At 36.3% G+C, this 13,508-nt stretch overlaps 1 protein-coding gene across 4 annotated transcripts in view; it reads left to right on the top strand.

Annotated features, from left to right (window-relative positions):
• The window catches only part of SPIRE1 (spire type actin nucleation factor 1), a 199,416-nt gene that overhangs the window by 129,828 nt on the left and 56,080 nt on the right, over positions 1–13,508 (top strand). For all 4 annotated transcript variants that reach the window (XM_055324056.1, XM_055324055.1, XM_055324058.1 and 1 more), the window contains one exon: positions 2,207–2,371. In XM_055324056.1, coding sequence (XP_055180031.1) covers positions 2,207–2,371 — 165 coding nt within the window. The remainder of the gene's footprint in view (positions 1–2,206; positions 2,372–13,508) is intronic.

The following is a 13,508-nucleotide window of genomic DNA, read 5'->3' as shown; positions in this document are numbered from 1 at the left end:
AACATTAAAATGAATTATTTAGAAATATTAGAAGGAAATGAGGGGTGCCTGGACGGCTCATTTAGTTGAGTGTCTGCCTTCAGCTCAGGTCATCATTCCAGACTCTTGGGATGTAGCCTGGGTGTCAGGTTTCCTGCTGGAGGGGGAGGGGGTCTACTTCTTCCCCACCCTCTGCCCCTCTAATTTATCTGTTTTTGAGAATTCGAGGTTTCACATGTCAGGTTTTCTTAAAGCCTGGGGAGGTCAAGAGAAGAGACAGGATTTTAAAGGATGAGATGATATTTGAACTGGATCTTAAAGGAATGAGTATAAGAGAATTTGGGACAAGAACATTCTCAAAAGAGTAATCTAAATATTTTAGGAATATTGTATTAGAGTAACTTTAATGGCAGAATCCAAAAGTCTGTTTAAAAATAGGAATATTTTAGGCTGAGGAGCCAATGGGGTGAAGCTACCGTCTGTGAGATTATGACTGAACACCTCTAAGTCAGAATCCCACCCAGGCGGACCTACATGGTAGCGCCGCAGAGCCTCGGTTGGCCTCAGCCTTGGATGGCTGGTCACCTGCCGTCCCTGCCGCAGGTGGGGACCAGGGTCCTCTGCGGAGAGCCCCTCCTCCCGGGAAACGGGCTACTCCAGGAAGGGGGCCGCCCCCTCGCCCCTCACACAACGCGTGTTCGTGGGGAGCCTGATGCTAAACCACTCGCAGGAGACCTGCTGCTGGGTCCGGTTTCATACCAAGCAGAGAAGCTCCCTCGCTGCGATCTATTGAAAGTCAGCCCTCGACACAAGGGTTTATAAAAGAAAACAAAAAAAGTAAAATAAATTTAAAAAATAAAATAGGAATATTTTAGAAAGTATCCTAAGGGCTATACCACAGTATTGTATTCATATTCATATCCTTTTTGGAATAAGAAGTGGCATGCATGTTTTTAAAATCAAATTGTTTTTGAAAACATTTTTAAGACATTTAATCCATAGTTATTTTATGTAGATAAGTCTTAGGAAATACATCAGTTGCTTTTTAAAAATTTTTTATTTAAGTAATCTCTATACCCAGCATGGGGCTCAAATTGGGCAAGAATCCAGTGCTCTTCAGATTGAACCAGCCAGATACCCCTATCACTTGGTTTTTAGTAAATACATTTAAGTAACTACTTGAGCTGCTTATTAATTTCAACAAACTACAGTGTTTCAGTTAATTATTATAATAATTTACTTTTCATGGAAGCAGAGACTATGATACTTTAGCTTAAAGGTAGGAAAATAAAAGGATTAAAATAATAATAATAATATGCATATTTAATGTGTCTTATATTATTGTAAGTGCTTCATATATATCTTATTTTCTTGAGGGGCCAGCAAGGCAACTTACTATTATTTGTTGATAAGAAAATGGTTATTAAATAATTTACACAAAGATAGTAATAACATAAAAATTGTCATTTTTGAGCATTTTCCGTGTACAGAACACTATGTATCATCTCTGACCATCTCAGCAAGTTATGAAGTACTATTTTATTTTATTGATGAAGAAGCCAGGGTTCAGAAAGGTGAAGCAACTTGCTAGATGTCCGGTAGCTAACAGGTGGATATATTAATTAGCTCTGGTCACAATAATGCTGCATAACCAACTACTACAGAATCATAGTTGCATAAAACAGTACATTTATTTAGCTCATGAGTATGCAGATCAGTTATTGTAACTCCAGTCTATGTGTGTCTCATCCTTCTCCTGGGCAACACACTGATCTAGGCATGAGGTTCTCATTGCAATAATAGAAGCATGAGTGACAAGCCCATTGTGCATTTGCTTTTGCAGCATTTGGTCACATCATATCAACTGCTATTTCAGTGGCCAAGCAAATGACATAGCCAAATCCAATGTTAGGGTACAGGACATACACTCCTCTTTAGTGAGCAAAATCACATAACAGGATCTAGACACAGGAGGCATGAAGAACAGGCCATTGGTGCAACCTTCTACAGTGGGTAAGTTAGGGTTTACACTTAGGTGACTCAGCACCTAGAGCTTGTGATTCTCTAATGGCTTTCTACCAACTTTTTAATATCCTAAAACCTAATTTTAAAAATTGGTTTTGTTTGGTTTACTCAGTGTTTTGCTCTTTTTCTTTATGACTGTAACTGTTTAGAGGAAATAAGCAAACTTATTCATGGACATCTCTCCCATCCCTGGTTCTTTTAGGCTCGATTCTGGGTACAGGTGATGAGGGATTTGCGGAATGGAGTAAAACTCAAGAAGGTCCAAGAGCGGCAGTACAATCCTTTGCCCATCGAATATCAACTCACCCCTTATGAGATGCTGATGGATGACATTCGATCCAAAAGATACACTTTGCGCAAAGTAATGGTAAGTAATAAAACTATTAATAGACTCAAATGGCTATTCATCAGTAATCATATTTGTTGAAATGTTCTTCTCATTATTACATTTTTAGATCATTTCTTCCTACAGAAGTAATATATTGTCATTACAGAAAATTTGAAAAATACAGTAAGCTCAATGAAGAAAAGTGTCAAATTGGTAATTTCACAACCCAGAGAGATATTTTGCTAACATGCTGGTGTATAACCTTCAATCTTTTTTCTTTTTAAAATTTATTTATTGTAGGGATCCCTGGGTGGCGCAGCGGTTTGGCGCCTGCCTTTGGCCCAGGGGCGATCCTGGAGACCCAGGATCGAATCCCATATCGGGCTCTCGGTGCATGGAGCCTGCTTCTCCCTCTGCCTGTGTCTCTGCCTCTCTCTCTCTCTCTCTGTGTGTGTGACTATCATAAATAAATCAATAAATTAAAAAAAATAAAAAATAAAAAATAAAAAAAATAAAATTTATTTATTGTAGGGGGGAGAGAGAGCGAACAGGGGGAGGGGCAGAGGGAGAGAATCTCAAGCAGACTCCCCGCTGAGCACAGAGCCCAACACAGGGCTTGATCTCATGATCCTGTAATTATGACCTGAGCTGGAATCAAGAGTTGGATGCTTGACCAACTGACCCACCCAGGCACCCCCAATCTTTTTCTATACATTTTTTTGGGACAAACTGGATTAATATTGAACATTTTGTTTTATAACCAGCTATTTTCACGTAACATAGTATATGAACATTTTTCCATGTCATTATGTGTTCAAAATCATTTCTAAATGACTACCTCTTTTATACCGATCAACTTGTATCAAGTTGTGAGCAGCTTATTTTGTGCATCCTTGCATTTAAACCTTTTTGAATAGCAACAGTGAAATCTTTGAGTTAGGTTTTTAGAAGTGGAATCCTGACAGCACTACATCTGAACTGTATCCTGAATGTGACTATTTCTCACCATGAAGCCACTGTCTCTCACTCACACTATGATGGTGGCCTCTAAGTGGCCTCCTGCTTTCATTTCACTCTTGCCCCTTTTAATCAATTTAACCCCCAAATAGCCAGAGTAAACCTCTTAAGGTAAAAATGTAATGATGTCATTGCCCTGCTCAGAACCTTCCACTGTTCTCCATCATACTCAGAACAAACTCCACATCCTGGGATCCCTGGGTGGCGCAGCGGTTTGGCGCCTGCCTTTGGCCCAGGGCGCGATCCTGGGGACCCGGGATCGCATCCCACGTCGGGCTCCCGGTGCATGGAGCCTGCTTCTCCCTCTGCCTGTGTCTCTGCCTCTGTCTCTCTCTCTGTGTGTGTGTGACTATCATAAATAAATAAATAAATAGGGATCCCTGGGTGGCGCAGCGGTTTGGCGCCTGCCTTTGGCCCAGGGCACGATCCTGGAGACCCGGGATCGAATCCCACGTCGGGCTCCCGGTGCATGGAGCCTGCTTCTCCCTCTGCCTGTGTCTCTGCCTCTCTCACTCTCTCTGTGACTATCATAAATAAATAAAAATTTAAAATAAATAAATAAATAAATAAATAAATAAAATAAAAAATTAAAAAAATAAGAAAAAAACTCCACATCCTTACCTTGGCCTGCAAAGCCACACAGAGCCTGATATAGGTTACCTTTCAGACCTCACCTACCACCCTTCCTGGTTGATTTCCTCTCTTTAGCCATGCTGGTCTCTGTTGCTGTCACAAGCTCCTGCAGCTGCACCTTTGTTACCCTTACATAACTAGCCTCATCACTTTTCGGGTCTCTGTTCACATGTCCTCTCATTAGAGAAATCCTCGCCTCTCTGCCCGCGTGTTTCAGTGGTTCACTTTGTCATGTATTTTCAGATTTATCTTTCTCTCACTGTTATAGGGACTTAGTTTTTCATTAGTCATCCCCTGTGACTAGACCATGTACCTGACACAATCTTTTATTCAGCCAGATGCTGAATACTGTGCCCAACAAATAGTTGTGGGATGAATAAATGAATTATATCCAGCTTATGGAGAAAATTTAGTCAGTTATTTTATGTGGAAGATTTTTGTGAAAGACATCACTTAATTTTAAAATAGATTTAAGTAGGGACACCTGACTGGCTCAGTCCAAAGAGCATGTGACTCTTGATCAGGGGTTTGAGCCCCAAGTGGATGTAGAGATTACTTAAATAAACTTTAAAAAAAAATCAAACAGATATAAGTAGCTCTTTGAGGTCTTATTATTTAATTTTAATAAGCTTTAATATTGCAGCTAAGTATCATGTTGGTTTATTTCTCAGTAAATCTGATTTCCTTTACAAATGAGGAAACTGAAGTTTAGAAGTGCTACATAACTTCCCCAGTTCAGGTAACTAGTTATAAGGCAAAGCCTATCTTCATTTTCATTCTGTCTGACCTCAGAATCTGTGCTGTATGCTACACATGTGGCCAAAATACCTTCTAGTTATATTGTGATGGTTACTATTTACAACATAATAGTTTTTTTCCATTTCTTCCTATCCTTGACCAAAGTGGGTATCTTTTGGGTTGACAAATTTGACTGGGAGAAAATCCTCTTTCATTTTTAAAATCTATATATCTTTGATTATAAGTGCATTTAAGCATTTAAACGATGTATATACCATTTTTTGTATTAATTTTTTATTTTATTTATTCATGAGAGACACAGAGAGAGAGGCAGAGACATAAGCAGAGAGAGAAGCAGGCTCCATGCAGGGAGCCCGATGCAGGACTCGATTCTGGGATGCCAGGATCATGCCGTGGGCCGAAGGCAGACGCTCAACTGCTGAGCCACCAGGCGTCCCTAACTTAACAAATTTTTAAAAGATTTTATTTATTTCACAGAGAGAAAGTGAGAGAGACGTGAGAGCACAAGCAGGGTGGGGGGAAGGGCAGAGGTTGAAGGAGAGAGAGAAGCAGACCCCCTGTTGAACAGGGAGCCCGATGCTGGGCTGCATCCCAGGACCATGAGATCATGACCTGAGTCAAAGGCAGATGCTTAACTGACTTTAGCCCCCCAGGCACCCTAATTTAATTTTATTTTATTTAATAAATATTTATTGTGCCAGGCACTCTTCTAAACTCTGGAGAAAGGACATAATACAGTCCTTATTCTGGGGAATTTCACAGTATGGTGGGAGCCTCTAGTAATCAGACAAGCATTAATAAGTTAAGTGTAAGAGGCTATATGCCAAAAAACAGTCTTCAAAGACTAAGAAATACTGGGATTTGACACAAGAAAACAACAAAAGTTCTCTGTAATGGGATCCCTTTTCACTCAGTAATTCCTGTGAAGAATGAACATAGATGGTTTCTTTTTAAATGACTTCACAGTATTTCCTGGTGCACTGTAAATAATTTACCCACGACTCGATTAATAGACATTTAGATTGCTTCCAGTTTTCATTATTTTAATCAGTATTATGATGAATATCTCATCCAATTATCTCCTTGGTTTAAGTTTCTGTGGTGAGATGGATAGATCAAGGAGTATGCACATTTTAAATTTTAATACATGTCGCCAAACTTTTCTCAAGAAGGACTGTACCAGTTTTCACTTTTACTAACAGTGCAAGATAATTTCTGTAGCTAATACCTCGCAGTGCTGTCTTTTTCAAAAATGTCTACTTATCTGAGCTTTATCCTGAATGGGAACACTTAACAGTAATCACAGGTGATTTTCCTCCTTATCTGGAATGAATTATTCAGAAATTCATATTACTGATTAAAATAAGTAAATATTGCTTCTGCTTAGTAAATTACTAACATTTCTAACTAATGTCTTTTATCAGTCACCTACAATATAGCTAAATCATTTTATTTTTCATCAGAAAAATAATTGTGCTAAATAGTAGTTAAACTTGTCTGATACTAAGAATTACATGGGATAGATTCCTTTTGTAGATGCTGATCTAACACATCTCAGCTGGGTTGTAATATATTATAAAACATATAACATTGTGAGGCTTAAGGTCTCATGTATTTGGGAAATAATGGTATGTGATTGATTATACATAGACATGATGACAAAGAACTGCATCTCAGTTGGAAGGTATTTACAAGCATAAATATTCTTCTGTAGTAAATGGAAGGCTTTTAAAGAGTCTGTTTTTTTCTTTCATTCATTCATTTTAAGGTAAAATTCACACTAAATAACCTATTTTAAAGTGTATATACAGTTCAGTGGCATTTAATATCTCCACAGTGTTGTGCAACCTCCACCTCTTTCTAGTTCCAAAATAATTTCATCATCCAAAGGAAACGCTGTACCCATGAAGTAATCACTCCTAGTCTCTTCTCCCCCACCTCTCCCCTCCCTTTGCCCCAAGCCCTCAGCAACCACTTTTCTACTTTCTGTCTCAGTGGACTTACCTGTTCTGGGTATTTCTTATCAGTGGAATCCTACAATACATTACCTTTTGTGGCTGGCTTCTTTCATCTAGCATAATGTTTTCTAGGTTCATCCATTTTTAGCATATAGGAGTGTTTTATTCTTTCTTATGGTGGAGTAGCATTCTGTTATGTGCATATATATCATATTTTGTCTATTCATTATGTGATAGATATTTGGGTTCTTTCCACCTTTTCACTATTGTGACTAGTGCTGCTATGAACAATCATGTACAAGTTTTTGTTTGAGTACTTGTTTTCAGTTATTTTGGGTATATACCTAAGAGCAAAATGGCAGGATCATATAATCATTCTAAGTTTTGGAACCACCAAACTGCTTTCCACACCACTTGCACCATTTTGTGTTTCCACCAGCAGTGTATGAGAGTTTCCATTTCTCCACATTCTTGTCAACACTTGTTATAATCCATTTTTGTTTTTAGTCATACCTGCCATAGTGAGTATAAGGTGAAATCTCATTGCAGTGTTGATTTGCATTTCCATAATGATTAATGATGTTATATGTGTTTTCAGGTGCTTGTGGGTCATTTGTATATCTTCTTTGGAGAGAAGTCAATTCAAATCCTGTGCCCATTTTTTAATTGTGTTGTCTTTCTTGTTAAGTTATCTAAATTCTTTATATACTCTAGATGGATATATGATTTGCATATATTTTCTCCCATTCTGTAGGTTGTCTTTTCACTCTTAATAGTGTGCTTTGAAGTATAAAGTTTTTAATTTTGCCAAGTCCAATTTTTCTGTTCTTGTTTTTTCCATTGCTCAGGTTTTCAGTAATCTAAAAATAGATTACCAAATCTAGGTAATAGGGATTTACCCCTATGTTTTCTTCTAAGACTTTAGAAGTTACATTTAGTTACTTTACATGTAGCTCTTTGATCTGTTTTAGGATAATTTTTGTATGTGACCTGAGGCAAAGGTCAAATATAATTCTTTTGCATTTTGATACTTCTTGGTCCCAGCATCCTTCCTTGAAGAAACTATTCTTACCCCCATTTACTGGTGTTGGGACTCTTGTGAAAAATCAGTTGAACGTATGAGTTTATTTCTCAACTCTGAATTCTATTTCATTGATCTGTTATGACTATCCTATGCCCATCCCACATTGTGGAATGATTATAATATAATACATATATAATAGTTAATCATTGTAGCTTTGTGATAAGCTTTGAAATCTAAAAGTGAGTTTATCAACTTTGTTTTTCTTTTTTCTTAAGATTTTTACTTATTTGAGAGAGATAGCAAGAGAGAGAGCATAAGCAGTGGAGAGAGGGAGAAGCAGACTCCCTGCTGAGCAGGAAGGCCCGACATAGGGCTTGATCCCAGGATATGGGACCATGACCTGAGCCGAAGGCAGATGCCCAACCAACTGAGCTACTCAGGCGCCCTGTTTTTCTTTTTCTTTTTTAATTTTTTAAAAATATTTTATTTATTTACTCATGAGAGAGACTCAGAGAGACTGGCAGAGACATAGTCAGAGGGAGAAGCAGGCTCTGTGACACAGGGAGCCTGATGTGGGACTTGATCCCAGGCCTCCAGGAGGTAGACGCTCAACTACTGAGCCTCTCAGGTGTCCGTTTTTCTTTCTTAAGAATGTTTTGGTAATTCAGGGTTCCTTGAGATTCCATGTGAAGTTTAGGTTTTTCACTTTGTGCAAAAAAATACCATTGACAATTTTATAGAGATTTTATTGAATCTCCAGATCACTTTAGGTTTTATTGTCATCTTAACAACTCCTTGATTGTCATCTTAACAACTCCTAATCCATAAATAGAATGTCTTTCCATTCATTTATTTCTTTCAGCAATGTTTTATGGTTTTCTTTTTGTTTTTTTTTTACCATGTTATTTTTATTAGATCAAGTGTGTACATTCTGTAACTTACTTCACTTGCAATGTTTTATGGTTTTCAGTATACAAGCCTTATATTTCATTGGATAAATCTGTTCCAAAGTAGTTTTTTCTTTTTGATGTTACTGTGAATGGGATTGTTTTCTTGATTTTTTCTGGATCATTCATTTCTAATACATATACATATACATTATTTTATATATATATATATATATATATATATATATCCACACACACATATAATGTATATATATATACATTTCTTTACCACTATATGTATATATATCTCCGTATACAACTGATTTGTGTATGTTGCTTCTATATCCTGCAACTTTGTTGAGTTGATTAGCACTCTCTTCATCTGTGAAGAAATATACTTTTACTTCTTCCTTTCCAATCTGATTGCCTTTTTTTTCTCCCAATCTGATTGCCTTTTAATTATCCTGCCTAGAAATTTCAGTGTTGAATGGAATCAGCAAAAACAGGCATGTCTTCCTTCTCATGTTAGGGGAAAGCATTCGGTTTTTTTTTCATTAAGTATATTAGCTATGGATTTTCAAAAATGACTTATCATGCTGAGGAAGTTTCTTTCCATTCCAAGTTTGTTCTTATCATGAAAGGGTGTGGGAATTTTGTCAATTAAAATTTAAATTTTTTCTGCATCAATTAAGATAATCATGGGTTCTTTTGTTTCATTCCATTAATGTGGTATATTACCTTTAAGTGATGTATATTTCCATCCTTGCATTTATGGGATAAATCCCAGTTGGTCATGATGTATAATCCTTTTAGTATACTCCTACTAGAGTCAGATTACTATTGGGTTAGGAGTGTTGCATCCATATTCAGAAGGGATTTAATTCATAGTGTTGTGATATTCATGTCTGGCTTGGTATCAGGGTAATGTTGGTGTCATAGAATAAATTAGGAAGTGTTACCTCCTTTTCTAATTTTTGCAATAATTTGGGAAGGATTTTGAGGTTAATTCTTTCTTAAATGTTTGAGAATTCACCAGTGAAGGCTCTGGTCTTGGGCCCCTCTTTGTTGGGAGATTTTTGATTGCTGACTCAATCTTTTTACCTATTATAAGTCTATTTAGATTTCCTTTCTTTTTCCTTTTTCTTTTCTTTTCTGTTCTCTTTCCTCCCTCTCTCTTTCTTTTTTGAGAAAGCATGAGCAGCTGTGAGGGGCAGAGGGAGAGGGAGAGAGAGAAAATCTTAAGCAGGCTCCATGGCCCAGCATGGAAGCCCAACACTAGGCACAATCTCATGACCCTAAAATCATGAACTGAATTTGAAATCAAGAGTCAGATGCTAAATTGACTGAGCCACCCAGATACCTCTCCTTTCTCTTTTCCTTCCTCCTTCCATCACTTTTTCCTTCCTTCCTTTTTAATCAGTTTTGTTAGTTTGCATCCTTCTAGGCATATGTCACTCTCACCTAGATTATCTTGTTACTGTATAATTATCATAGTATTCTCTTATAATGATTTGTATTTCTGTAAGGTCTGTGGTAGTGTCCCTACTTTGATTTCACTTTTGATATTTGTATTTTGAATCCTCCCTTTTTCTTGATCAGTCTATCAATTTTGTTGATCTTTTCTATGAAATAACTTTTGGCTTTTGTTAATTTTGTCTATTTTTCTATTTTCTATTTCTTCTTTGATTTTTATCATTTCCTTCCTTGTGCAAGTGATGAGTTTAGCTTGGGTGTTTTGTATTTTAGACCCTTAAGATACAGAGTCAGGTTACTGATTGAGATCTTTCTTCTCAATATAGGACCTCTAATCTAGATCTTTCTTTGCCACTATGAACTTTCCTCTGAGCACTATTCTTACTGCATTTCATAAGTTTTTGTATGTTATGTGTTCATTTTCATTACTTTCAAAGTATTGTATTATTTCACTCATAATTTCTTTATTCTTTATTCTTTGGTTATTTGGAAGTATGTGTTTTAAATTTCACATATTTGAATGTTTTCATCTTCTAGTGAAAGAAAGGATTAGAAAAGATGGTTTGTATGACTTCAGTCTTTTTAAATATATTGAGACTTGTTTTGAGGTCTAAGATGGAGAATGTTATTTTTGCGTTTAAGAAAAAGCAGACTGTTACCCAAAAAAAAAAGAAAAAGCAGACTGTTAGGTATAATGTTCTTATATGGGTTGGTTTTAGTTGGATTATATGTTGTTCGAGTTCTCTCTTTTCCTTACTGATCTCTCTAATTCTGTCCATTATTGAAGTCTCCAACTATTATTGTAGAATTATTTCTATTTTTAATTCTATGTTTGCTCCATATATTTAGATGTGTTTATATTTATAATTATCATATTTCCTTGATTTATTGACCCTTTATTAATATATAATGTCTTTCTTTGTCTTTTATGACAGTTTTTATCTGAAAGCTTATTTTGTCTGATCCTGATACAGCCAGCCCAGCTCTCCTTTGATTACTGGTTGCATAAAATATCTTTTTTCATGCTTTCACTTTCAACTTATTTATGTCTTTGGACCAAATTTGAGTCTCTTGTAGACAGCACAAAGTTGGATCATGTATTCTTTATTCTGTCAGTTTCTTCAATGCTTAACATAACTAGTGACAAGGAAGAACTTATTCTGCCCTTTTGATACTTATTTTCTATATGTTTTAAATCTTATTTGTCGTGTAATATTTTCACTACTGCCTTCTTTTGTGATTATTTTTTTCCTATATACGATTTTATTCTCTTCCTTTTTAAAAATATTTTTTAGCTTTTTTCTTACCTATTTTATAACAGATTTGAACTAACATCACCTTAGTTTTAATAATGTATAAAAACTCTTCTCCTTTGCAAGTCATTTCTCCCCTTATGTTAGTATTGCCACACATTATGTCTAATTTATACATTTTGTGTCTGTGAACTTAGATTTATGATTGTTTTATATTTGTTTTTTAAATTGTATTGGAGAAAAAGTAGTTGCCAATCGAAAGTTCAGAACACTGATTTTTATACTTATATTACCAAGTTTACCTTTCTTTTTTTAAGTAACTGAATAGCTTCGAGTTACTATCTAGTGTCTTTTTAAGCCTGATTGACTTCCTTTAACATTTAGGGTAGTGGTGAACTCCTACAGTGCTTGTTTTCCTTCATTTTTTAAGGATAGTTTTGCTAGGTACAGAATTCTTGATTGACAGCACTTCCCCTCCCCCCCCTTTTTAAGATTTTATTTATTCACAAGAGACACAGGAAGAGAGGCAGAGACACAGGCAGAGGGAGGAGAAGCAGGTTCCATGCAACGAGCCTGATGGCGGGACTTGATCCAGGAATCCAGGATCACTCCCTGAGCCAAAGGCAAACACTCAGCTGTTAAGCCACCCAGGCATCTCTCCTCATTTATTACTTTAAATGTTATCCCACTACTTTTTGGCCTTCATGGTTCCTGATGAGAAATCACCCATTAATATTAATTAAGATTACTTATATATGACAATCACTGCTTTCTTAACTGCTTTCAAGATTGTCTTTGTCTTCCAACAGTTAATCTACAATATGTCCTGTTGTGGCTCTTTTTGAGTTTATTTTGCTTGGAGTTTATTCAGTTTCTTAGATGAATAGATTCACGTGTTTATCCAATTTCAGAAGTTTTCAGCCATTAATTCTTCACATATTTTATGTGTCCTTTTCTGTCCCTCTAGGACTCCTATATGTTTGTACAATTGATGATATTCTATAGATCTCTCAGGTTCTGTTAATTTCTTTTTTCTTCTCCCCAGACGGAAAAATCTCACTTAATATGTGTTCAGGTTTGTCGATTAATTCTGTTATCTGCTTAAAACTGCTGCTGAATCCATCTAGTGGGTTTTAAAATTTCATTTATTGTACTTTCAGCTCCAGAATTTGTTTGGTTTGTTTTTATAATTTGTTACTGTACTGATATCCTCTATCCTCTAAATATGCTCTTTGAGCATATTTAAGATAGTTGATTTAAAGTTTTTGTCAAGGGACACCTGGGTGGCTCAGTGGTTAAGCATCTGTCTTTGGCCCAGGGCATGATCCTGGAGTCCTGGGATCGAGTCCCACATCAGGCTCCCTGCATGGAACCTGCTTCTCCCTCTGCCTATGTCTCTGCCTCTATCTCTCTCTCTGTGTCTCTCTCATGAATAAATAAATAAGATCTTTAAAAAAAAAAAACTTTGTCAAATAAGTCCAATTCTGTGCTTCTTCGAGGAAGTTTTTATAAATTTCCTCTTTTTTTCTATGAACAAGCCATATTTTTTGTTACTTTGCATCCATCAATTTTTTATTGAAATCTGGATTTTGAATACCTGTAATGTGGCATCTCAAAATCAGATTCTCCTCACCTTCGGGAAGCTTACTATTGCAGCTTGTTCTGAGTTGTTTATTTAATGCCTTTTTAAACTAATTTCATAAAGTTCAACAGTTTTTGCTATCTTATTAGTTGTTTTTGTGGAGGACACAGCACCAGAGTTCCCTGCTCTGCCATTTTCACTCACCACTTTGTTATAAGTTTCTTTTTAACTTTTTGGCTTTTAAATTTTTTATGTATGTATGTATTAGTTTATTTACTTATTTATGTACTTATTTAGAAAGAAAGTGCATGTGTGTGTGTGAGCAGAGGGAGGGGCAGAGGGAGAGGGAGAACGAATCCCAATTCAGGGTTCAGTCTCACAACTGTGAGATCATGACCTGAGCTGAAATCAAGAGTCAGACAACTGAGCCACCCAGGACCCCCTAACTTGTTTTATTTTAAAGATAGACATGCTCATTATAGAAAAATTAGAAAATACAGATAACAGGGGAAAAAATCACATAATTCCTCCACTCTAAGACCACTTCTTCAATTTTTTAGTAATTTGCTTCCAAGAGTTCTCTGTGAAAT

Source organism: Nyctereutes procyonoides, unplaced genomic scaffold (assembly GCF_905146905.1).
Source record: "Nyctereutes procyonoides isolate TBG_1078 unplaced genomic scaffold, NYPRO_anot_genome, whole genome shotgun sequence".
NCBI lineage: Eukaryota > Metazoa > Chordata > Mammalia > Carnivora > Canidae > Nyctereutes > Nyctereutes procyonoides.
Note: the sequence above shows the minus strand (reverse complement) of the source record. Positions and strands in the feature narration are given on the sequence as shown.